Genomic DNA, 27,009 nt, shown 5'->3' with positions numbered 1-27,009 from the left:
TGACCTGGACAACTTGCCACACACCATCAATCTATGGCAGTCCTAGAACTGAGCGCACATGACCTCCCAACATTTTCCACCCTGTTTGGTGGCAATGAAATTGATAGAAACTATTTCACTGTATATTCCCCATTGGAAGGAGGAAATCTAACACAGGGATGGAGGAAGCCACGGTCCCTCTCATTAGACTCCAACTCCCATCATCCAAACCATTGGCCACACTGGCTGGGGCTGATGGGAGTTGGAGTCTAACAATATCTGGACAGAGGTTCCTGAGCTGTGTTATACCCATTTGCTGGGAGAGAGAGATGCCATTAGTAGAGGTGGGGCAACATGGCTCCTTACATTTTCCTTAAGGTTTCTCTCCTCCTCTGCTGCTGAAAGTAGCAACAGCAACAACTGCAGTAGTGGCAGCCTATCTGCTATTTTACATCGCCACAAAGCTCCAGAGCTAGCTCTGGTAAAGAAAAAAAAATGGCAGCTGAAACGAGGAGAAGAAAAAAAAGGTGGGAAACATTTGGCCAAATGACCCCTTTTTCCAATGTGGTGATTGGGAAAACAAAGTACTCAGAATCACCCCCCCCCATCTGAAAAACTTTGGCTGTCCTATTATAGATAAACCTGTTTTTGGTGACCTTCATTCAGATGGTGTGTGCAGGTGAGCAACTGTTGCAATGGGTTTCTCTCTATGGCAGGAGTGGGGAACTTGCGGTCCTAAATGTGCATTTAGACTATAACTCCCATCATCCCCAGCTGCCTGGAGCTGATGTGAGCAGGAACCAAATAACTTATGGAAGATCACAGGTGCCCCCTTCCTGCTTTAGGGTCAACAAAGTACTCAAAATAAGTTTTGATATAAATCAGGCATTTAAGGGAACTTCAGGCTTGAGAAAATTAAGAGCACAACACTGAGGCCATAAGCTCAGATAGGACACCCCTATTGCCCTTGGCCAGCACCATTCATAAGAAGACTTCCCAACTGACATCTATAGACTGTGCAACTGCTGTAGTTTTGACTTGCCACCATTTATCTGCCAACTTAGTTCAGCAGAATTTAGCCTTCAACAGTTTACTTCATTCCTTCTCTGCACAAACTGCAATGGCGTTTGAGCTACAGTACAGTGATAGTTTGGTGTTTGCTGAAGAAGTGCTGTTAACATTGCATTCAAGAAAACCCCAGATTCATTTGATTTCTTTATCGGAAGGTGAGTGGAAAGAAAAGAGCGTATTTCCATTTCAGGAATTAAGGGATCCCCTCCCCAACCAGAAATCCCAGGTCCATACAACTTGTCTGAAGATAGCAAAAGAAAATAAATCCTCACCATACCCTACCCCTCACCCCAAAACCCACCTGTTTTCCAGAGGCTGGTCTATACATTCATTTCAAACATATGATAAATTTCCTGGGACTATACCACTTCAAAATGCAGATAAGGGGATTGTATTTCTTGGCAGAGATGAGCAGGGAAAATTCACAAACCCCTTGTCAATGAAAAGCCCAGGGGTCAATGGAGATGGTCCTAGAACAGCTTTCTGAGATATGCTAGTTGTTGTTTTTAAGTGTGTTAAATCTATGGGCTGTAGCTCCTACCCAGAGCAGACACATTGAAATCAATGGGCACCTTAATTTCAGTGGGGCTACATTGAGGAGGACTTTGGTGGATCCAAGCAATTGTGCTTTAAATTTGAAACTCTCCTATCTGCACAATGAAGCAGCTCAGTCCTAGGAGGACTAGACCACATGTCATTATTTGTTTTGAATGTGTAGATTAGCTCAGTGTTCCTTAAAATCAATTACAGTAAATTTCTGGTGTTTATTAATGCTAAAGGAAAAGAAGAAGTACATTTCCTACTTTGGTAGAGCTTGGATTCCCTACACCAGCCTTCACCAAATTAGTGCTCTCCAGCTGTTTTGAACTACAACACCCAAGAGCTGAGGTCCAAAACACCTGGGGGGAAACCAGGTTGGTGAAGGCTGCCCTACACTTTCACTCTCTCAATGAACATCACACACTCTCTGAGGAAGAACGTTTCATGTGGGACTGAACAGGCCCCTCCCCCCGCAGATTTCGGAAATAGATTTTTAGCTTCTGAGGCTCAGTGATACGTCTCCGATTGAAGTCTGCTCTCTGATGGATTTGGGCACAATGATCTGTCTGCAGGAGGTGGAAAAGGCTGGCCATGTTCGGACCGATTTTTGCCATCAAACTGTCCTTTATGGTCGCCACCGTCTCTTCATCACATTCCAATAAGCTTCTCACAAGCTTGTTGTAATACCTGTGTTAAGATCAGACAGTTAGTTGTTCATATTTCCTCCCACCAACACAATTAAAGCATTTGTGTGGCATTTTGGACCACACCAAAGAACTTCATATGCATTATTTCACCACCACCACCACAATATATTATTTATACCCTGTCCGTCTGGCTGGGTTTCCTCAGCCACTCTAGGCAGCTTCCAACAAGGAGATTAAAAATACATTAAAACATCAGTCATTAAAAAACTTCCCTGAACAGGGCTGCCTTCAGATGTCTTCTAAACATCAGATAGTTGTTTATTTCCTTGTCATCTGATGGGAGGGCGTTCCACAGGGCAGGAGCTACTACTGAGAAGGCCCCTTGCCTGGTTCCCTGTAACTTTGCTTCTTGCAGTGAGACAACCACTAGAAGGCCACCGGCGCTGGATGACAGGGCGAACGATGGGGGTGAAGATGCTCCTTCGGGTATACTGGGCCGAGGCCATTTGGGGCTTTAAAGGTCAGCACCTACACTTTGAATTGTGCTCGGAAACATACTGGGAGCTAATGTGGGTCTTTCAAGACCGGTGTTATGTGGTCTCGGCAGCCGCTCCCAGTCACCAGTCTAGCTGCCACATTCTGGATTAGTTGGAGTTTCCGGGTCACCTTCAAAGGTAGCCCCACGGAGAGTGCATTGCAGTAGTCCAAGCGGGAGATAACTAGAGCATGCACCACTCTGACGAGACAGTCTGTGGGCAGGTAGGGTCTCAGCCTGCGTACCAGATGGAGCTGGCAGACAGCTGCCCTGGACACAGAATTGACCTGCGCCTCCATGGACAGCTGGACTCCCAGGCTGCCCACCTGGTCCTTCAGGGGTACAGTTGCCCCATTCAGGACCAGGCAGTCCCCCACACCTGCCTGACACCCTGTCCCCCCCAAACAGTACTTCTGTCTTGTCAGGATTCAACCTCAATCTGTTAGCCGCCATCCATCCTCCAACCACCTCCAGACACTTACACAGGACCTTCAATAAAATGTTTACAAGCACTCTGCCACAAACTTCAGTATCAGAGCAAGAGCTTTTTTTTCAGCCGGAACTCAGTTCCGACACCTCTCAGGTGGGCACCATTGCCATAATAAGAGAAGAGAGGAGGTGCTCAGGATGAGCTCCAGCAACTCTTGCTCTAGAAAAACAGCACTGATCAGGGCCTAACTAAGGACTCTCCCACACTTCCGCTTGTCCTGCCACTTCCCTCCAGGAAAACCAACGATTTACCGCTGAATTGGACCAAATGGTGATCAGGTTTTCTGGGGGGGTTGATGTTTCTTCCGATTCAGTGGTAAAGTGTGTTTGTTTTCCAGGGAAAAGATGCAGGGCAAACACAAAACTGCCCAGACCCAGTGGAAAACTGCTTGGGTCCATGCAAAAGTGTGGCTGAGCCCTCACATCACTATAATTGTTTGGCTTGTAGCCATGTGAGAGGATTTTTAAAAAATGAACCCTAGATGGAAGGCAATTTTGATTTCAAGTATAATATGCAGAAGGGGGAGGTTTAACCATTTGCACCCCGGCCACAACCCTAATGGAAATCCCCCCTCTTTGTGCTGCAATTACAGTAGTACCTCGGGTTACGAACACGATCCGTTCTGGGTCGCAGTTCGTAACCTGAAAAGTTCGTAACCCGAACCGCCATTTTGCGCATGCGCAAAGCGCTATTTCCGTGCTTCTGTGCACGTGCAGACCGCGCACGCGCAAACCGCGATCGCGGCCAAAAATACTTCCGGGTTTGCGCAGTTCATAACCCGAGTTGTTCGTAACCCGAGGTACGACTGTAGCAGCAGAGTTCACAACTCAGGCTCTCAGCTATTATATGGCACTAGCTTCTCAATGCAAAGGTCTCTTGGTTCCTCAAAGGATTCCATCCATTCTCCCGTGCTGCCCAGTTTTCTCAGAGAATGGGCCATTTCTAACATAGCTCCCCGTCTGCAGAATGCTCTCATGAGGTGGCCTTTTGCATTCCCTGTGTCCCTAACTAGAACCTAGCTAACTAGGAATTTCTTACATGCAGTTGTCATTGAAATGTAGAGCCAAACTAGACACCCCCCCCACCCATGCAATTAGCAACCTCATGTACTGTATGCCTTTTTGAGAAGCAATTTCAGGTGCAGGGCAGATCAGGACCATGGCATACAGACGGTGGAGACTGGCCCATTGGGATTAGTAAGGCACAAGGCAGGAAGACCAACAGCTGTTGAAGCCAATGGCAGGTGAAACTGGAGGCACTAATAGACAGAGCTAACTAATTCTGGCTTTGCCCCCATCCATCTCTCTGCTGACTTCTGCAAGGGCAAAACATAGACTAAAAGAAGGAAGAGGAGGAGGAAGGTGATAGGCTTTGTCACCCCCTGGACTGGATGGAAGGCAGGTGGGAGCTGGCTCAGGTTGGTGGGGCATTGTTTATAGACCTTAATGGAGCATTCTCTGTTACAAAGAGCAGCTTTGATCATTTGCACCTTGTGAAGGCCTGATTCAGATTTGGCCCCAGATGCCTGCTATTTGCACTCTGGGTGGGATGAGGGAGGCTCCATGATTATATTTGGCTTTAATGTTGGTATCATTTTTGTAAGTTGGTTTGCAGAAGTTTGTGAAAAGGTGAGCAATAAATACAATAAATGACAAACATAATTAAAAAAGCTATTGTTGCAGTTGCTAGTTGCAAAAATAGGGCAACATCCAGTTTGGTCCATGGCTGCAACACACAGGGGGCAGTTTCCCAAGAGGCAGCCCCATGCATCTGAAGGACAGAACCATATTGGTGAAGCTAATCTTGGGCATCATCTTTCCTCCCACCAGATCAACCTCTGCAGACTCCAGCCACTGGGGGGTGGAGGGAACTGCTTCATAGAACTCCTGGAGTCTGCTTCCAAAGAGCCAGACAGTGGAGTTTTAGGAATCTGAACTATTCTGTCCTGCCCTACAATAACTGCTCCAGAAATGCAAGACATCTTTCATTTAGAGAAAGAAGGTTTTCACACAAGATACTAAGAACCTCTTTAAGCATGGAATGAATCAATTCTGAATTAACTAGAAAAAAGAAAAAAGAAACTTTTAAATGAAATTAATGCTCTAGTCAATGTGACTTTTTCATTCAGTTACATACACAGGAAATAAATGCAAAAGAACACTTGAGAGTTCATGCAACTGGTCAATTCAAGAATGCTCTTGCTGCATTTTTGAGCTGAGGAGTGGCTGCTGGAAGCTGAAACAGATGACAGAAGTCCAGATTTTACTCAATCGTAGTCAATAAGAGACTGGTGCAGTGCAGTGGCTTAAGAGGACCTTGAGTTTAACACCTGCTCAGTAGTCACAAGGGATGGGTGAATTTGTCAATTTTGGTTTCTCTCAATTCTCCAGTATTAAGTTTACTTCTCTATATTTTCACATCAGTTTTTTAAAATTACCATCTTCATGAAATTTTACCATAGTTTTAATGTTAATTTTGCCTAAAACACATTTTATATGTAGTTTTGACTAATGTACACATTCTTGCAAGCATTTCCCCCACTATTATTTCACAATCCTAGTATATGGATTTTTGCAAAAGTTGTTTGGTTGGAGAAATGCATCTAAAAATTCAGATAAGTGTGAATTTTGAAGGATAGCTGTATTGGAAATAATATATATATATGATAAGAATAATATTGGAGAAAACTGGATATTGAAACCTGCTTAACCTAAATCATATATCCCAGTTTTACAGCGGCCCTTTAAAGTACGCTTCACGCAGAGTATACACAGTCAGAAGTTGACCTGGCTAAGAAAACACCACCAAGAGTGTAGGGAATTATCTCCCTTATATGAAACCCCTTACTAGCTGCACACTTGTAAAAGTATGCAGATGAAAATATAAACAGTTGGGTTTCTTTAACTGAAATAGAAACCGACTCTAAAGAGACTTTAAACTAAAGATAAATGCTTTCTCTCTTAGCAACATTCCAACCTTCAACCCATTCCAAACCTCCCACAAACTCCCACAAAACTCCCATTAAACTACCCAAGAATTAAAAGCAAACTAGCATTATAACTAAGCAACTCTCATACTAAGATTCAACTAAGGAATCTCTTAAACTGAGAGTCTCTCTTACTAAGATTCAACTTGGAATCTCTTAAACTGAGAACAACTGAGAGAGTGATCTACTTAGAGATGAATCAAACTGAAAGATCTAACTAAGAGATACAGAAGGCTTTCTGGCAGAGCCTTATATACAAGAAGCAGAGCCCACGCCTGTGGGCAATTAACAGAAATCACCTGCACCTGTTTCTCTTAAACAGACAGTATTTACATTAGACCGGCTCTAAAGTAACTTGACTATTCAAAAAATCCAACAAGCTGTACAGATTTTACAGATTCACCTTTAAACATGTACTGAACTGAATTTCTCCTCTGCCCCTACCATCAAGGCATGATAAGCACTTTGAGCACCTGAAAGCACCACAGAAATGCTAACAATTATTAGTTATCTGCGCCCAATGATTCTTTTGTGCTTTCCTTTGTTCTGTGACCCACAAACGGCAGAGTAGTCCTATGCATTTAGTCTTGCACAGGCAGCTCCAGAATAAACAGGGACTTTGAAATAGGAGTGCACGCCAAGGTGAGACTTTCATTAGTTGACAACAGCTTGGAGGCTCTGTCCCTTCTTGTTCCAATGGTCAGGGATGATGGGAGTTGTAGTCCAGCGTTATCTGGAAAGTCTCGTGTTCTCCACCCCTGGAGAAAAATCTCCTAAACCGGTTCTGGCATTTGGGCACCTTATAAAGCAGGAAATAGTTTAAAAAAACAAAAATAAATGCTGGTTCTGGGAGTGAATCCAGATTACTGAAATCTATGGTTTCTTTATTCAAGGGTCCAGCAGTGTGTTTGGTGAATTTCTTGCATGGGGTTTCAGGCTCATTTCCCAGATGCCATTACCGAAGAGAGGGATTCCTCCCCTAGTAAGACTTTGGCAATTTTCTACATACTTTGCTGGCAAAGGACCCTATTCTAAAACCTGATGGCTTGACAGACAAAAGGATTCAACTTCCAAACTGAAAGCAGCTTCTCCTGTATTCACTTTCAATAGTCTGACAAAGCAAACCACCTGTGACTCCAAAAAAAGCCTTGAAGCAGAGATGGGGAACCTGCAGCCCTCCATATGTGGTGGACTGCAGCATCCCTCACTCCCAGCCAGTGGCGGAACACTTGCTTAGCACACGAAAGGCCCAGGGCTTGATTCCTGCCATTTTCAGTTAAGAAGGATCAGGTGGCATATGATGGGAAAGATCTAGATTCACCTTGCCTGTGCTGTGTAAATTTCCAGGTTGCACAAAACAACTGCTACTTCAAGATGAAAATGCAGATGTTACATACTCGGTTGCTAGATTTTGCGCTGCCATGATGGATATTTGTTAAAGGATGGTTTGCACCACAAACGAGGCCCAAAATGCAAGACCTGTGCTCCGTCATGCTCCCTTATAGTCACTTTTAACCGTTTGTCCTTGTTTTTATCTTTTTAAGTTATGCATGATATAAAAGGGTAACGGGACCCCTGACCATTAGGTCCAGTCGTGACCGACTCTGGGGTTGCGCGCTCATCTCGCATTATTGGCCGAGGGAGCCGGCGTATAGCTTCCAGGTCATGTGGCCAGCATGACAAAGCTGCTTCTGGCAAACCAGAGCAGCACACGGAAACGCCGTTTACCTTCCCGCTGTAGCGGTTCCTATTTATCTACTTGCATTTTGATGTGCTTTCGAACTGCTAGGTTGGCAGGAGCTGGGACCAAGCAACGGGAGCTCACCCCGTCACAGGGATTCGAACCGCCGACCTTCCGATCAGCAAGCCCTAGGCTCAGTGGTTTAACCACAGCGCCACCTGGGTCCCTAAAGAACGAGGGGACACCCGGATTTGAACCGGGGACCTCTTGATCTGCAGTCAAATGCTCTACCACTGAGCTATATCCCCTGTGTTATGCATGATATAATCATCTTTTAACTACTAGTTTTTTTATCCCTTACCTGTTTAAGTCTTATGTGTTCAGTTTATCTGTATGTTTTATCTTATGCTGGCTGTGACTGAAATAAAGTTCGATTACTGAGAAGACATCCGAAGGCAGCCCTGTATGGGGAAGTTTTTAATGTTTGCTGTCTTACTGTGTTTAAATTTGTTGGAAGCCACCCAGAGTGGCTGGGGCAACCCAGTCAGTTGGGTGGGGTATAAATAATAAAAGTATTATTGTTGTTGTTAAATTTATATATTGCCCTTCAGTTGAGGATCACAGGGCAGTTTACAATATGAAGAATGGAAAGCCAAAATATACTTAATATGAGACAGCAAGAGCCATGGTGAAATGAAGATCCACAGTGAGACAGCTATTTGCAACTTCTGGGGGAACATTCCTAGAAGAACTAGAGAACAGATGATGGGTAGGGAGACAGGACCCTGAATTCCAACACCGAAATGCTTTTGAGCAACAGATAAATTAGACAGAGCAAGAACTATTCCAGCTGAGTATCAAGATAATGACAGAATGATTTGTTTGCTTGAAGCAAGCCATAAGACAAAGCCACTCCTAAAAGCTGTCCTTTGCAACCAATACCTATATAATGCAATAGCTTTGCAACAACTATATATAATACCTGCATATATAAGACAGGAGTGGGGAACCTGTGGCCCTCCAGATGGTGTTGATGAAGTTGTCCTACCATCCATGACCAAGCTGGCTGGGGCTGAGGGTCAATTTGCACTGCAGCTCTAAAAACAAGCTTCAGACTACCTAGCGCTGGATAATGAGACAGAGCAGATCTAGCCATTAAACAGAGCTCTCCCTCACTTTAGTGGGTGCCCCTGATTCCTCCTTTGCAAACATAGCTTGCATTGAGCCTTGGGATTTCAATTTTTAGAAAATGATGATAATCCCAGACCTATGAATCATAGAATCATATGAATGGCTAAGAACTCTGTAGAGAATGCATGGTGAAATTGCCAAAGCCAGGAGAATGGCTCAGAAAAAGTTCACATGGTCAACACAACGTAGAACCTTTGAACCCTACGGTCTTTGCCTGCCTTCTTTCATGGCTAGCTAAACCAGAGTGAATTGGTTTGTTTAAATGTAACCAGTTCTGCCACTTCTATGAATCCCATAATTTAAGAATTTGTTTTCCTTGGTGCAGGATTGAGATGGTTTTTAAAAAAGGGGAAAGAACAGCCCACTCAATCTTCTCACCGATAATCTACACCTCTAGCTATGCCAATACACTTTACTGTACTTATTGGCACACCCTATCAACTCACCGTATGCAGGCACCCCAAACGGAGGGTGTGCATAGCTCAGCAGCAGAGCACCTGCCTTGCATGCAGGAGGTCCCAGGTTCAATCCCACCCCAAAAGTTCTAAGACAACAAGGCTAAAAACAGCAGTGCTTTGAGGGCAGGAGCTTGAGGAGCAAGAATAGGACATCCCCTACCCCAAATATTGGCCCTTATCACATTTGGGAAGGCAGGTGAAAAATAGAGGTTTACTTCATTTACTTACAACACTTCCATGCCACCTGCTGACTTAACACAAGTTCTCTGGGAGGTTCACCAGTAACAAGTTAAAACTATAAATATTGCCACAATACACAACACCATCTAAAGTTCTCTCCAACAGACCATTAAGCCGGGAGTCTTATATTACTTAACAGCATTACTGGTTGAGTAGTGTCAGGGCTGGTGTGCGGCCAGAGCCGGTGCTAGGGTTTTTTGCACCCTAGGCGAGATCACCTTCTGGCACCCCCCCCCAAATTAATTAATTAATTAATAATAATAAAAATAGAAAACATAATAGAAAATAGAAAAAACTAAAAAGTAGAAAAATAAAAATAAAAAATAAAAATAAAATAAAAAACAGCTGAGAGGCACGGCGAGGTGGCCCCAGGCTTGCGCTTTGCGCGGGGAGCGCGAGCCTGGCGCCGGCTCCACTGCGCCTGTCAGCTGTGCTTGTTGAGCGGCTTCAGGCCGCTCTCCGGAGGCAAGCGTGCGCCTCAGGAGAGCGGCCTGAAGCCGCTCAACAGGTGACAGGCGCAGTGGAGGCGGCACCGGGGGTGGTGGCCGGCGGCCGGCAGGCTGGCCAGAGCCCCCTCCATTTTGGTACCCTAGGCAGCGGCCTAGTTCACCTAAATAGACGCGCTGGCCCTGTGTGCAGCTTCCCACGACCAAAGACCACCAAGACTCAGGGATGGCTTTTCAGAATTTAATACTATATGCATATGTACAGTTCAGAGTTCAGAAAGACATGACCACCTATTCCGAGTCAGAATCCGGAACTGGCGTGCGTCTCGATCTATGCCAGCAGAACAACTTCGGCCCGCCTCGTTTCCTCCTTTGCTCTTGACGCTTTCCCAGTCTATGGACCTCAGGGGAGGGAGTGGGACCAGGCCCCTCTCCTGAACTGCTCAACAGCCTCCTCGTTGCCCTGACTTCCGAAACCACCCCTGCTGCAGTACCTTCAGACACCTCCTCTCCTGCGCACATGCCGGTAGCATCCCTAAGCCCCTCCGCCTCGCTCAGAGCCCTTGCACCGCTTTCTGGTTTGCTCTCCTGCCAGCCCTCCTCTTGCTCTGCCCTTTCCTCAGGTTCCTGTCCCTGTGCGAACTCACTCCCCTGTCCAGATCCCCAAAGAAATGCTGCCAGTTGGAAGAGGCCAGAGACAGTGAGCATGTGGTCCCAACAGGAAGTATGGTCAAAGGCCAGAAATTACAGGAGTTGCAGCCCAACAATATCTAGTTCACCTTGTCATCTGAGTCATGTGAGGCAGTGAAGGTGCTGAATTGGTGCTTTGATATGCTAATGGGCTGGACTGGGGGCCAATAAACCAATTCCTGGATATGGGAATATAGGGCTGTACTTCCCTTGAAGGAACAGGTACATAGTTTGAGGGTGCTTGAGGACCAGATGGCTTCAGTGGCAAGGAGAGTCCTTTCCAAGCTTCAGCTGGTTCAGCAGCTACAAGTATTCCTAGCAGGGCTGCAGTGGCCCAGGCTGTGATCAGCTATTGTTTGAATGACTGCCATGCACGGCATGTGGGGCCGCCCTTGAAGACAACTCAGAAGTTTCACTGAGTGAATAATGCATGTGACAGAGGTTTGACAGGTACCACCATGAGAGATCTTATTACATTGCTTCCTTAAACAACTGCCCTGGCTGCCCATCCACTTCTAAGCTCAATTTAAAGTGTTGCTGCTTACTTTTAAAGCCCCAAATAGTTTAGGGCCTGAATACCGGAAGAAGTGCCCCCTCTATAACCAACTGTCTGTGCTTTCTGATCAGCAGGTTTGGTTGATGATGACATGGGACAGAGTCTTCTTTGTGGTTGTTGGACTCTGATTCCAACTCCATCAGCCCTAGCCAGCACAGCCAATGGTCAGGGAAGATTGGAGTTGTAGTCTAGGAACCTCTAGAACAGGCACCCCCAAACTTCGGCCCTCCAGATGTTTTGGACTACAATTCCCATCTTCCCCAACCACTGGTCCTGTTAGATAGAGATCATGGGAGTTGTACGCCAAAACATCTGGAGGGCCGCAGTTTGGGGATGCCTGCTCTAGAAGGTCATACACTACCTTCCCTTGCCTTACAGCAGGGAAATGTAGCCTTCTGGACCTCTCTACTGGCCACTGGAATTCATCCCAGGCCATGCCCCTTATCCCCAGATCACAGCATGCACTTGACCTGCCTGACACCCTTCTTGCGTGTTTCTCTGACTGGATTGTGCCCCTGGACTCTGATAAGGCTTTGTCCTTGTCTGGAGGGAGGATACAGAGGGGTGTGTGACTTCTGTGTGCAGAAACTAGCCTGCTGTACAAGGTACGAGAATGAATATTAGTTGATCCACCTGCTTTTGCCTGCAGCCTTGCAAGAAAATGCAGCCTTTTGCCTGAGAATCTTTTCCGCCCCCATACAGGTGTGTTAGGAACTGACATTGTTGTCATTTCAGCATCAAGTAAACATGTACCTGTGTACCTAGAATGGAGGTGAGCAATTTTGGGCTCTCCAGGTGCTATTGGACTTCAACACCCATCAACCCCAATCAATACATTCAGCAGTCAAGGCCCTTCATGTGAACGGCCAAAGCTTCCCCACTCCTAGGACTTTCAGGTTTCTAAATGAGTGACTGCTTCAGTCTTCTCTGCCATGTTTAGAGGCCCCTGCTGCTGTTTAAGCTTTGCTAGTGGCAGTTTTATGCTGCACCCCACCATGGTATTGGGCTGTAAGTCTTTAAAACAAATAACTCGCAGAGAGAACAAGCCTTTCCCCCTTCCTGAAGCAGACTCCAGTACAGTAGAGCAGTCCGGCCTGAAATCATACAAGGCAACGTTTCAGCAAAGAAGGCCTTGCTTGAAATAAAATTGTGAAATGGGAGTCTTTTAAAAATGTTTTAGCCTAGTACACATATCCACATGTCAATCTTTTCTCTCCCATTTCAGATACCATTCAAGACTAACCATGGAAAAGGTGCCCTGACCTTTTAATGACCTCCTGTTTAACTGCAGTGCCATCTAGTTCATGCTTAGCTTCTGTTGGGGACATCTGAGAAAGCAGGATTGCTTTGGGAAAACTTGTGTCAATTTACTAGCTGGGAAATTCTGTTGGTTTTGTTTCCAGCAGCATGAAGGACTCCCCCCCCCCTTCAGTCACTTGAGCTCTGCAGGTTGGAAGAGGCCCCGAGGCTTCTTACCTCCCCCTATTGCAGAAATTGCTGCCTCCCTAGCTACATCCTCACAATTTTAGCAGGATTAAGACAATCACATAAAGACCATGAGTTCCCTTACACCAAGTCAGCAAGACAGCAGTGAGGAATTTCATTTCAGAATGACAGCCACACTTGTCCATAAAACTCACTGCCATTCACCCTGACTAACAGCATTTCTGAACAAGCAGTTTTCTTTCACCCTACCTGGATATGCTGGGGGTTGAGCCTGGGGCCTCTGCATACAAAGCAGATGCTCTACCACTGAACATCCTTCAACTTATTGTGGAACAGCTTTAGTTTATTCATTTGCATATTGCCTTTACCTTCAGGAGCTCCAGTGGTGGACCTGGTCCTCTTTCCACACCAAACTTTACCATCACAATCAACCCAACTTGAACCAGGGTGAGCGCCAGTTTTTGGAGGGTCCATAGACCCTCATAAGCAATGCATGGCCTAGTGAGCCTACCAACTAAAGCAAGTCCATTCTTGCAAGTGGAACCCCTGGCATGTGGCAGGTGCCCAGCCATGTTAACCCTCATCCCTGACCATGACTTGAACATGCTTTTTCAACAAGTGTACTCATGTCTTTTATAGTGCACAAACAAGCCTACCTGTTTGAGAAGTGGCTTGGAAGCTGGACGACTTCCGTGATTGCTTCTGGGTTCTTTTTTGCAATGCCGCAGATGTCCAGCTTGCTGTAACATTCCTCCTGCACCTCAGAAATCATTCGCTGGAATGTGGAGCACCTCCGAATGGCAAGGAACACTTTGGACGTAATGCCATTTGCAATGCACTTCAAGCTCTCCTTCACAAAGGCTTTCCCCTGCCAATTGATTGTAAGGGTGTAAGTGACCAGGTTAAAAGAACAGGAGTATGAATCTTTACTGTAGACTATGCTTTTGTCACATGTAATTAATGATCCTCAGGAGGGAAACTCAGTTAGCAATGGGCGAATGTTGATTTTAGTTTCTCTTTTTTTCCAGGTTTACACATTTCCAGTTCAAGAGGTGTTTTTTTTAAGTTCTCAAAAAATTTAGAAGCATTTTAGTGCTAATTTCTCCCTATACATACATATGCACATATGTTTTTACGAATATATGCATTTTTGCACATATTGTTTGCCTGGAGAACTGCATTGCAAAATTCAGAGAAGTGTTAATTTTAAAATTACAGCAGAGTTTCTGTTTGCATTTTATTTTGGGAAGTGCAGGTTTGGTAGATTTGCCCTTAAATGCAAACCAGACTGAATTTCTCCTCTGCCCCTGCCAGTGTGGATGACTCCATTTCAGCATTCTGGACACCCAGCAATGCCTTCTCCCAAGATACTCCATTCCTCTCCTGTTCTCCTCCCATATTCACCAGTCCTTCCCCCTTTTTGGTTCACCCCATATAAATATTTTTTTATGTACTTTTGCCAACTTGAATTTTGCCCTAAGCCTGCTGTTCATGGGTGGTGCTGTTTTGGCTACTTACGGAGAATTCAGAAAACCAAATTCACCCTTAGCATGTATAATGGTAACTGTAACTAAAACATCAGTACATACAAAGCTTACTTGGCAACACTGAGGGCTCATGTACGCTTCCATTTTCCTCTGGGAAAGCCTGCAGTTTAGCATGGAATCGGAACAAACAGCAATTGGGTTTCTTTTGTGGGTTGCTGTTTGTTATGATTTAGCACTAAATTGCAGCAGCCAGGGAAAGGCAACACCACTCTGACCTGTGCCTAGAAAGCCTGGGGCAAGTGGAAAAAGACTTGTGCTTTTTAGGGACAAGCAGAAGAGCAGAGGAGCCCTGAGCCAATTTCAGGTTGGAGACAGAGTTAAATTTCACAACAGATTTCCAGACAGGGAGGGGTGGATTGATAATCCAAGCTGAGAATAAACCAATTAATTTGGTTTGCTCCACACCTAGAGATCTTCTTGTGACAGAGTGTGCTCTAATAAGTAAACGGCTTAAGCCAGGCATCCCCAAACTGCGGCCCTCCAGATGTTTTGGCCTACAACTCCCATGATCCCTAGCTAACAGGACCAGTGGTCAGGAATGATGGGAATTGTAGTCCAAAACATCTGGAGGGCCAAAGTTTGGGGATGCCTGGCTTAAGCCATAAATTCAGCTGCTGACCTGACTGTTCCCAAGACAAGCCCACATCATGGAACCAACCTTCATGTTTTTGTTTTTGTTTAATAGTCATGCCAGCCCTTTCAGGTCCATATGGTACTGTGGTTGTCTACAGTGTAGTACCGTAGTTCAGGGGTACAGCATCAGCATTGCACACAGAGGGATCCTGACACCCTTAGGTAGGGCTTGGAGAGAACCATTCCAAGCTGCTAACAGTCAGTGAGGACAATGCAAAGCTAGATGGGCCTGTGGTCTGACTTGGTTTAAGGCTTCCTACTCAGAAGGCTGTGCTGTTGTGAGGGGAGGAAGGGGAAGGGGAGATCCATGCCTGCAGCTCAGAGCTCCTTGGAGGAAAGGCAGGATAAAAATGCAGTTAACAATGGGAGGGATCCAGATTAATGGGATCCAGAGGTAACAAAAGAGCTCTGGTTCTGAAATGATAATAAAATACTATTATTGCTACAGTAACAACAAGAGATGGAGTTTGCATATTTCTACATGGACTTAAAAGCCATGTATGTACAGAGAAGCAAGGATGTTCTGAGAAGCAACTAAAATGTCACTGACCCTCTCGCCAGAAATCTAAGTTATACTTTTAGAAGTCAATAAAATTAAATTGTTGCACTAGCCAAAGCCAGCACAATGAAACTCTTTAAAAAAAATCTATGGAAGCCAGCTAACAATACATATTTAACATCCAAAATCAGGACAAAATAAAAGCTCCCCTTCAACAGTTCTGTAGAAGTTGCTTGCACAAGCTTTCTCTTTCATAATCTGGGATACAGATTGTGTCAACTGATTCAGTTATATAAGGTTGTGCATCCATCACCAAGAAGGCTAGAAACCACCCTCAAGCTCTTCCTGATCAGGGAGCAACCAAAGGACAGTGAGTTTAGTTCTTTCATATCTGTAGATAATAAAATAAAATACATGCAACAACTATTTTACATTTGCTCCATGCATGCAGCATGATGGCTCACACTGGCTTCGCCACAACCCAGAAGCGGCTGGAAAAGGGGGCGCAGTAGGGTGGGGACGTAACGAGGCATAACGGGGTGGGGCAGGCTTACACACATTCCGCTGACCCACGTGGGGGCCCAGAATTGCAACCCCCACACAAATTGGGGATTGCATGTAAAAAGAAAAGACCACACCATGTAGTATAGCCACATAGCACAAATTATTGAGGAGAGAACATTGAAGCAAAATTAGTATAAATGGCTTCCTACATTTTGATCTTTTATTAATTTTTTTTTACCTGCCATTTATCAGCAAGTTCCAGGGTAGGTTACAACAATTTAAAAGTAAATATTAAAAGCAGTTAAATTGGTCATAGGAATAGGGTGCATGCTGAGAACACTTACTTAAGCATACCATGAAAGCTGTATAATGATGGTGTCACACCCATCTCTGTGGGGAGGGAGTTCCACAGCTTAGGGGCTGCCACAGAGAAGGCCCTCTCCTGGACTTCACCCCCCTGTGAATGTCTGAGGGTGGAGGAGTTACCAAGAGGGCCCCCCTCTTCAGCTGATCTTATCACCTGAAAGGAATGAGACAGTCTCTCCGAAAGTTGGGACCTTTTAAGACTTTAAACACCTCAAATTGGGCCTGGAAAGGAACTGGCAGCCAAAATAGCTGTTTCAGAACAGGGGTTATGTGAATTCCAAAGGCATCCCCTGTCAGTAATCTTCTACCCCACGGATATAGAGTGGTACCTCTACTTATGAATTTAATGCGTTCTGAACACATTCGTAAGCCAGTGATCTGCCAGTGATCTACCACAGACGTCCAGTGATCTACTGGTAGATCACAATCAGTGCCGGCTGTAGGGATAGGCTGGGTGGCACGGGGTGCCAGGGCGCCGGGCCAGCAGGGGGGAACCGCGCTGAGCACTGCGCCCGCCCCGGAGCGATCTCCGCACCACGGCGCCAGGGCTCCCGACATGCTTGACAAGGCCCTAATCACGATCTACCTGTTGGACGTGCCTGCCCTATAATAATGAACTTTAATATTTGCCACTTTGGTGTTCTTATTTACTGGTATCTTAAAATCTCCTGCCTAAGGAAAGCTACTCCACCTTGTCCAATGGCAGGGATGGCCAGGGCTCTACACTTGGTGGGTTAGGTGCCAAGTTTCTAATTCCTAGCCTCCTAGGAAAGAGAAGTGCAAGTCATGTCAGGCTGATCTGGCACAGCACATCTCCCTGCCAGCTCCCACAGTAGGAGCGGCTGTGTGAAAAGAACATTTGTTTCCTCTTGAAAGGGAAGCTTGATTCTCCACCCCACAAGACATCCTCTGCCAAGCCTTCGCACACAGTGAGTGGAAAATGTACTGTCATAGAATGGACCCCCTATTCCCAACCCATCACTTGAATATATCCACTGTGATAATAAAATGTTTTTTTAAAACAACAACAACAACAACTGAATAAACTGCCTCTGGGTACAAGTTATCACATATTTGCAGCAAATGAAGCACCTGACATATCTGCAGCTACTTAAAATATAGGTGCTTAAGGGACAAGGGACAATAAGAAGCTCTTCGTGCAACCAGCAGCTTTGTTGCAGCTCAGCATCATGGATAACTGACCAGCAGTGGATTTCCAGAACTTCAGGCTGGATTCTTCCCCAGATCTACCTGGAGACAACTGGGATTGAACCTTGGACTTTGGGGGAGCTATCTGCCAGTGAGCTACGACCCTTATTTGCTGGGACTGCACCAGGCTTAAGAACAAAATGGGCCATATACAAATAAAATTATGTATGCACCCCCAGTTGTGGGCCATGTTGGCTGGGGCCAAGGGAAGCTGACACCAACATCATCTATCCCTGTTTTAAAGAAAACAAGACACTTCATTTTAAGAGGATGCACACATGCATCACACCAACCAGCATCTTAGAAGAAGCATTTCCTTCTGTGGAGTAAGAGAATGCTTCTTTTTAAGATTGCATTTGATATCTGTAGTTGTTGTAAGGCGGGTTCAGAGGCTCCAGCCCAAAAGTCGATTTTGGCCACTGAGGCCTCCCTGTTTGGCCTGTAAGGCTGTCTCAGCCAAGCCAAGCCTGCTCTCCATCAGCTGCACTATATGAAGACAGGTGAATTCTGAGAACTTATGTACAATACAATAGTACTGGCTGCAGCAGCATCACACCCCGGGGCATATGAGTCAATGAAAGCTGCCTCCTACGCAGACCCCTGGGCTCATATAGCTCAATAGTACCTTTACCAAGGGGAACCAGTGGCCTTTCAGATGTTGCTGGACTACAACTCCCATCATCCCTGAACATTGACTATATTGGATGGGGCTGATAGGAGCTGGAGTCCAACAACATCTGGAGGACCCACTGATCTGCACTGACTAGCAGAGACTCTCAAGGGTTTCAGACAGGAGATTTTCCTATCTCTAAGTGGAGATGCCTTTTGCATGGAAAGCATTGCACCACCACGGAGCCCTGGCCGTTCTTCCCCTGTCCATCAGCAAGGAAGCTGCAAGGGAAAAGGGGTTAGGCTGATACTGTACCTGAGTGTCAAATTTAGCTGCACTGTAGAGAAAGGATTTGCAGATGTCATACATGCCGCCTGTGTCACATGTGGAATTTTCCAGGCAGGCAAAAGCACCACATCCTACCTGGAGGGCACTATTTAAACACCGCACCACATCAGCTGCAAAAGAGAAGGGGGTAGAGAGAAGGAGAGTCCATCTTAATACAGACTTCTGCCATGCCTCATGTTTCCATAGCAGCTTTCAACTCAATTGAAGGCATTTGCCAGCAATTGTTAAGTCATTGCTTTCCTCTTGGAGTGTGCACATTCTACATATCACCTTTAACAAGCACCCACAGCTAAGCCACCACACCTCAAATGCATTTTTGCTGCAAGAGTCAGCTTCCAGCACCTTGGAGAGTACATTTTCTGCATCAAGCCTTTTTGTGTGTGTGTGTGTGTGAAATACACCAGGAGGGCACCATCCCAAAAAGTCTTAGTGCATAATTGGATAGTTGAACCACAGGTGACAGGTGACACTGAACTAAGTTCTTGAAGGCACAGGTGCCTATTCATCACAAACACAGTAAGTCAGACATGCTGTTCATTTTGGCGAAGTGGATTCCTGCCCTGAAGTCCAGCCCTCATAGCATCACTGGTTTTAGGGACTCCAAGTTGGAAAGCATGACTGCCAAGAAAATGAAAGTTTCTGGTGCTTTCATTTTACAAACCAAGCCGAGAAGACTCCACCCCAATTATGATGCCACTTTATAAACATTTGATTTGTCACTCCCAAACTGGTGCCCTCCAGCTGTTTTGGACTACAAGCCCCAGTCAGCCCACCAGTCAGTGATGATGGAAACTATAGCTAACAGGTCCAGTGGTCAGGGATGATGGGAATTGTAGTCCCAAAAACATCTGGAGGGCCAAGTTTGGCCATGCCAGATGTGGTTCAACCAAGTTGGAAAAGGCTGCATTAGATGAACCTTCCCATCTCACCTTTCCACACTGGTGCCATAGTGAGAATGGTGGAGAGGAGTTTGTGTGTTTGTGTCACTATTAACATAGCAAAACATTTTTATTGCAACAAGAACCTTAGCATAAGTCTACTGTTTGTAGCAATGTAACACAATTCAGGAAGAAACAAGCACACAGTTACAGTTCTGCAATGTGACACAGGCTCCAACAAGCAATGAATGTCAGACTTTGGGGCTATTACAACTGCACATTCAAAATGGTTAGTATGTACAGAAACCTAGTGGCGCTGTGGGTTAAACCACAGAGTCTAGGGCTTGCTGATAAGAAGGTCGGCGGTTTGAATCCCTGCAACAGGGTGAGCTCCTGTTGTTTGGTCCCTGCTCCTGCCAACCTAGCAGTTCGAAAGCACATCAAAGTGCAAGTAGATAAATAGGGACCGCTCCAGCAGGAAGGTAAACGGCGTTTCCATGCGCTGCTCTGGTTCGCCAGAAGCAGCTTTGTCATGCTGGCCACATGACCCGGAAAGCTGTCTGCGGACAAACGCCGGCTCCCTCGGCCTATAGAGCGAGATGAGCGCCACAACCCAAGAGTCGGACACGACTGGACCTGATGGTCAGGGGCCCCTTTACCTTTACCTTATGTACAGAAACACCCTCCCCAAAGTTCTATTTCCAGACATTGCTAGTTTGATATATCAGCTTACTGCCGATGCACCTAAGAAACTTCACATTTTATTTTAACAGTTCACAGTTTAGCAGCCATTGCAATGTAAAGACAGACAGGTAGGGAGGAGGAGAAAGGCAAAGTTGGGTTGTCATGGCCACTGCAAGACAATTCTAGGGTGGATGAGCAGCCAAATGGCAGTTCATTCCAGCTGAGCTGCTTGAGTGGGTGTCACTGCCTCACCTCTACTCAAGAAGCAGCCAGGAAAAGGGGCTGCGTATGAAGACAATTCTGAGAAAGGAGGTGCCAAAGGACACTTTGGCCCACCCAGACTCTCACTCCAATGCAACCATCACAAATCCTTAAGTCAGGAGTGGGGAAATGCCACCACACAGGCCTCATAAGGCCTTGCCAGGCCTCCTCATTTGACCAAGCCATACCTACCCGCCCTACACTGATGTCATATATGTGGGGTGAGTAAAGAGTCAACTGCACCAAAATGGGGCTTGCTAGCACTGCTTACCAGCTGACTACCAGGGCTTGAATAGCACTGTGCCTTTGCCTGCACAGTTTGATTTCAACCCCTGCAGTCAAAAATAGAGGTCAATGTGACATAATGTGGTTGGTGACCCCACTCCCTGTCAAGCTTGGCATGAAGGGGGTGGGGAGATAAGGATTCTGTCTACCTGCCTGCCAGATCCAATTCCTTACTCCTTATCATTCTATAATGGCTTGCTTAAGGCCACTCAATGAGTTTTGGGCTGAGTTTATGAACTATGTGCTACATCAGTTAAAAAGACACACATGGCCATTATGCTCACTAAGGCTGTAATCCTAGGCTCATTTACCAGGGAATAAGACCCAGGTGGCGCTGTGGGTTAAACCACAGGGCCTAGGGCTTGCTGATCAGAAGGTCGGCGGTTTGAATCCCTGCGATGGGGTGAGCTCCTGTTGCTCGGTCCCAGCTCCTGCTAACCTAGCAGTTCGAAAGCACATCAAAGTGCAAGTAGATAAATAGGCACCGCTACAGCGGGAAGGTAAACGGTGTTTCCGTGTGCTGCTCTGGTTCGCCAGAAGTGGCTTAGTCATGCTGGCCACATGACCCGGAAGCTGTATGCTGGCTCCCTCGGCCAATAACGTGAGATGAGCGCCGCAACCCCAGAGTTGGTCACGACTAGACCTAAAGGTCAGGGGTCCTTTACCTTTAAGTCACATTTAATTTAGTTGGGCTTGCATTTAAGTAGACATGTATGGGACTGTTGGCTTCCAACTTCATTCCAGTGATTAAACTGTATAATGTAGCGTGAGTGTGTTTCTGCATGTATAGGAAAATGGTAATTTCCCATTCCAAGTCAACATACAGACAAGGGAGAGATTATTCATAGAAAAAGCATTTTTGAATTATTGCTAAAATTCTGGGTGGCATGCCAGTAAACTTTTCAAGGATAGGATGCCAAGAGGCACAGAGGAATACCTAGCATTTTATGGGCTAAAGGTGTGGCTGCAATGGATACATAATGGGCATGTTTCTATGTAATGCTTGATTGGAAATGCGTTTCTGAACCCATGCTACAATGTTGTGCTGTCCCTCTTTTGTTTCTGGGTAGCAATGGATGACTGTGCTAATTTTGGTTTCTCATTTTTCCAACCTTAAGTTCTCCACATTTACACATCAGTTTGAAATTAGTCAGTATTTCATGTGCCAAGTTTCCCTATGCATATTTTAGACATGAATTTGCTTAATAAACTCAGTTTGCAAAGCAATTTCCGCCAATATGCACACTATATTAGGTACATTCTTATGCACATCACATGCTGGAGAACTGCATTGCAAAATTTGGAGAAGTGCAAATTCTGAAGGATGGCTGTGCTCTAGTTTGAATAATGTTTCGGAAAGTAAATACTGAGTAGCTTTGTCCTTATATGTAAACTGAAGTTATTTTCTCCTCCATTTGGGGGCTGTTAAGTACTGTCAAATATGTACATCCCAACTGGAGCAACCTGGTTGGATGGGCAGGGGGTGTAATAAATCACCACCCCACTCTTTGTAAAAACCAGGATTACCTCTGAGATGCATAGAAAAATAAAATAAAAACCACCACAGAACCTCAGCCACACCTGATGGCATTCCAACTCTTACAGAAAACTACAAGCATTCCAGAATAAAAGAAGGCGCCTTAACTCACCTCCTGAAAACACAAACCTGCTGATCAGAAGGTAATTCTGGAGGAACTGTGGCCTCATTCCTCACCTTGCCAACAACGGGCTGATGCTCCAAGGGGCCTTTGACACTAACCTTAATGACCAAGGGCTTCATGTAGGGAGAGGAGCTACTTTGCATTTGTTGGACCCAGACTATCTTGATGTGAATGCTCTCCCCAGAGAAGGACACATGGTGCCATCATTGCTTGCTTTTTGGCACCAGGCTGAAACTTTTCCTGTATTGCATGGGGTTGGACTAGATGACCCTTGAGTACCTTCCAACCCTAAGATTCTATGATTCTTACTTACCCAGGCTTCCAATTGCTAACTGAGCAGGTAGTGTTATGTTTTCTGACCTGTCAGTGCTAATCTTTTAGTGGGGTGGGAAGGATTTGTCTATTTTTGTTCAGGAGAACTTCCTAATGGACATTTCTACCTGCTTTAAATTCAGTCACCCTCAATGATGCCTCAAACCTCCCATCTAAAACAGCTGTATTATGGTATAAATTTTATAACATAGCCTAAAGAATCCCTACAGAAGGGGGTCAATTTGCACAACTATCCTTTCTGTTCCAAATTGAACTTCCCATGCTTCTGGTGTGACACACAAACAGTTTAAATATAGGAAACTGCAGTCCCTTACATTTAAAAATAGATAATGCATTCTACACTCATTACGTTGTTTGCTTTCTATGTGGAGGTGTCATGGAATTGGCAGCTGAGCATTGCAGTGCACAGCTGGAAGAAGCATGGGATGAGTACAGTATATCGAAAGAGGCAAATTACCATTGCCTTAGGGTGCTCAGTGGCTAAGAGCAGTGGACCAGCACATGGGCTCATAACAGGTGATCACCTTCATCAGCCACATAGAGAAGTTGTTGAAGCAGCAGGCTCTGACGCTTCCAAATCATGTTGGATGTTTGAACGGGATGCACTGTGAACATGTCCATCTGCTTAAATAAGGACCCAATGGTGCCATCAGGAAAGGACTTTGAAGCAGAAAGGCCATCTGATGGGATGAGCACAGGGCTTCCAGATGCAGCAAGCTGGCTTGCCACATTTGATAGTAATTATTATTTAAATTCTCATTTAAAGGGGGAACCATAAACCCAGAGTCTAATCTTACCTTACCACTGTAAGCATTTTGGAGAAATGTTTCTTTATCTTTCAACTCCAGTTTGAAAAGCTGTCACTAATACAGGCTTTCTAATCCCACTAAGGCGAGTGTAAGGCTCCAGTTAAGATTTTGCAGACATTGACGGTGGTGAAATGGTTGAAGTGTCAGACTAGGATTGAGGCAACCCAGCTTTAAATCCCTACTCAGCCATACAACTGACTTAGTGACCTTGGGCTAGTCATTTCTGGGCATAACCTACCTTACAGGGTTGTTGAGGGGGTACAGGGAGAAAACCATGTAATCCCCTTGAGCTCCTTGATGGAAAATTAGTAGAATGCAGTAAATGTAGTTAAATCCCAGTAGTTAAGCTCATGGAGGCGAGTAGAGCAGCATAAAGACCCTAGGAAGAGCTGCCAGAGTTTGTGCACAAGACTGAACTATTTAAATATGTCAGCAGGACAATTTTCTTCCAGAAGCTGGCTGACAACCCACCAGATTTCTCCCCTGCCTGCTGGTAAATTGGTATAACATTTTTCTCCAAGCTGAATTTCTACTCAGTCATGCAAAGGGAGATCTGTTACTTTTTGCCTGATATGTTAGGAATGACATGCAAACCAGGCCTTTTAAAAAATTGGGATGCTATTTCGCAGGGGATTTTAGACAGTAGTTTTAGAAACCTAGTGAAAAAGCTCGTTAATTTCTAGTCAAGTGTAGCATCTTGTCGTGGGTACCTTTTAAATGAGAACACTGTATGTTTCAATGCTAACTTATATGCAAAGAAAGATAACTATTTGATAAGACAAAGCTCTCTGCAAACCATTCCTAACTATCCTCATAAATAAATACACTGTGTGTGGGGTGGTGGTTATTATTTGTTACTATGTTTTGTATTTTTGTGTTTTTATATTGCAAACTGCCTTGTGATCTTTGGATGAAGGGTGGCATAGAAATTTAATGAATGAATGAATAAAACAACTCATTTTATAACTATGTTTTCATAGATTCAGGTTATAACTTGGCACTTAGCATGTTTAATATATATTAGGGCTCTTATTGTTTTAGGCACAGTGGAATAACTGAGACCCTTTGTTTCTATAGCAACCAAGTACAAAAGGAAATTGAGCAAATACCCTAGAACTGTGCTGCAGAGTCTTGCAGATCTGAAATAGCAGCCTCTCTTGGCAAGTGTCAAATCAGAGGAGTATAAATGTCTTTATTTTAAATGGGTGCAAGTGATGCCTGCCGGCATTGGAAGCATAAGGAGCAGCCAACACCTTCGCCTTTTCAAAAGTGCTTAGTTTTAGGATTACTTGCAGCAATGGATAAGTTAGCAAAACATATACGGCCCATTTCTCAAATGGAATTAACTTGTTTTAAGACTGTATTGGTAACATGCAACATGAGAATTCCTGATTTGACTGCAGAGCAAGGGAGGATTAAAAGTTAGAAGCCAGAAAGGGAAGGTGTAGATTTTCAGATGTGGGTTACATTGGGTACTCTGCTCCCAGTACAGCTATTAAGGCTCCATACACACCATCCACTTAAAACACATCACCCCCAAAGAATCTTAGGAACTGTAGTTTATCCCTCATAGAACTACAGTTCCCAGTACCCTGTTTCTCAGGATTCTTTTTTGGGGGGGAGGGCAGGGAGAACGCCTTAAGTATATGGTGCATACACACCATCCTTCTATTTTCAGAGTAGTATGTTAGCTCTGTTAATCTGCTGCAGCTAACATCACGAAAAGTCTTGGGGCACCTTGAAGACCAGCCAATTTAATTCTAGCATAAGCTGTTTGGGGGGCGGGGCGCAATTCATCAGAGGCATGAAGTGTTCGCTAGGGAATGGTGCTTAATTTGGAGATGGGTGAACCATTCTGCTTCAGTTCAATTCTCCAAGAAGACTGGAGGTCTCCGCTATGGCTGAAGTGGACTACCCCGCATTTAGGATCACTACACCAGCTCCTGAAACGAGCGAGGGCTCTCCTCCCATTCATTCGGCTGTGAAACAGCGGCAGAAAGAGAGGGAGAGAAGCAGGAGGCATATTAACCCAGCGTAAAGTTCTCCTGCGCAAGTTCCCCTCTTGCACACAGCTCCCGTCCCTTCTTTCAGTGGGGCAGCGGCTTGCGCAGGAGAACTTCCCGCCTGCGTCTGTGGCCAAAGTGAGCCTGCAAAGGCGATGGGCGCGCGGAGGAAAGAGGGGTACCTGAATTTTGCGCGGCCAGCCTGGCCTTCCTGGGGCTGAAGGAGTCATTCTGCTCCACTTCATAAGTCGCAGCAGCAGCGGCCGCCAGCAGCAGCAGGACCGCGGACTTTCGGAGCATTCTGTGCTAAGTTTCCGCTAAGTTCGCGCTTCGGGCTCTCCCGGTCTTCTCTCGCTTTCTGGCCACCTCTCGAGCTGGAACGAAGACGCGGAGCGCGGACGCAGCAGAGTGCGCGGCAGCGGACGGGGGTTGAGAAATGAGCAACCGATTGACTGACGCGCCGAGTCCGTAAAAGCCACTTGGACTCCGACTCCTATTCGCTGCAGGTGACCAACCTGGAGTTTTTATAGCCACCCTGAGAGGTTCTTTCCCCCTCCCCACCCCTACCTCCAACTTCAAGAGCCAATCAGGAGCGCGATGGGCAGCCAATGGGGAGCAGTGCTCATTCAAGCACAGGAAGCCTGGAACTTCATAGGAAGAATTTTTTCCAGCCCATTAAAAGAACCTGCCAAAGAGGAATATTAACCAAAAGAAAAGAAGGAACATGAATTTTGATGAGGTGGTTGGGGGAAGAATTTAACTCAAGCTGCATACTATGAACTCAGTGGCTCTAAAGACCAAAAAATTCATAACAGTAAACTCCCTGTGGCTCCATTTCGATCTCACCTTTCCTCCAAGGAGCTGAAGGTGGTGCATATGGGTCTCACCCCCTCAATTTTATCCTCACAACAATCCTGTGAGGTAAGTTAGGCTGTAACTTCAATACCACACATACAGATGATTGCTTGAGACTGCAGTGATCAGCTGATAAACATGCATGTATGAACCAGCAACCCTTGATGACTGATGGTGGAATGTCTGTACACTGAAAATCATTTTCTCTGCAGTGATATGGAAGTTCTCTCTACGGTGTGTGCTACCTGTGATGGCCCGTTAAATCATTCCTTGATTTTTGCAGTCATCAAGCAGGGAACATACATGCCTGAACCAGCCTTCTGTCTCTTTATGCAGATACCTGCTGTACACATTACAGCTCTTATGTGTAGGCTGCCCCCAAACAGTTGTGTATGGTGGCAGCTCATTTCCACGGAGAATCGCCACAGCAGTGCAAGGCACTGCCAAGACTTAAACAAAACTCACAAAATCAAGGGAAGGGTTGTAGTAGAGCAAGTGCCCGCAAAAGCTACCTGATTCAATTCTAGGCATCTCCATGTAGGGCTGGGAAAAACCCTGGAGAGTCTCC

At 45.5% G+C, this 27,009-nt stretch overlaps 1 protein-coding gene and 1 non-coding gene across 2 annotated transcripts; both read right to left on the bottom strand.

The window, feature by feature from the left end:
• Positions 1-658: 658 nt before the first annotated feature.
• STC1 (stanniocalcin 1) lies at positions 659-25,898 on the bottom strand. Its single transcript, XM_035139928.2, has 4 exons — positions 25,769-25,898; positions 18,640-18,782; positions 13,613-13,824; positions 659-2,277 (listed from the first exon to the last, which is right to left on the bottom strand). Exons 1-4 carry the CDS (start codon positions 25,884-25,886, stop codon positions 2,007-2,009), a joined length of 744 nt encoding a protein of 247 aa, XP_034995819.2. The 5' UTR covers positions 25,887-25,898; the 3' UTR covers positions 659-2,006.
• TRNAC-GCA (transfer RNA cysteine (anticodon GCA)) lies at positions 8,166-8,237 on the bottom strand. The gene has a single exon. It is a non-coding gene; the product is annotated as a tRNA-Cys (tRNA).
• Positions 25,899-27,009: the final 1,111 nt, after the last annotated feature.

The sequence above is a fragment of the Zootoca vivipara genome, chromosome 15 (genome assembly GCF_963506605.1).
Source record: "Zootoca vivipara chromosome 15, rZooViv1.1, whole genome shotgun sequence".
NCBI classification, from domain to species: Eukaryota; Metazoa; Chordata; class Lepidosauria; order Squamata; family Lacertidae; genus Zootoca; species Zootoca vivipara.
The sequence above is the reverse complement of the archived record's forward strand: the minus strand, read 5'-3'. Positions and strand labels throughout refer to the sequence as shown.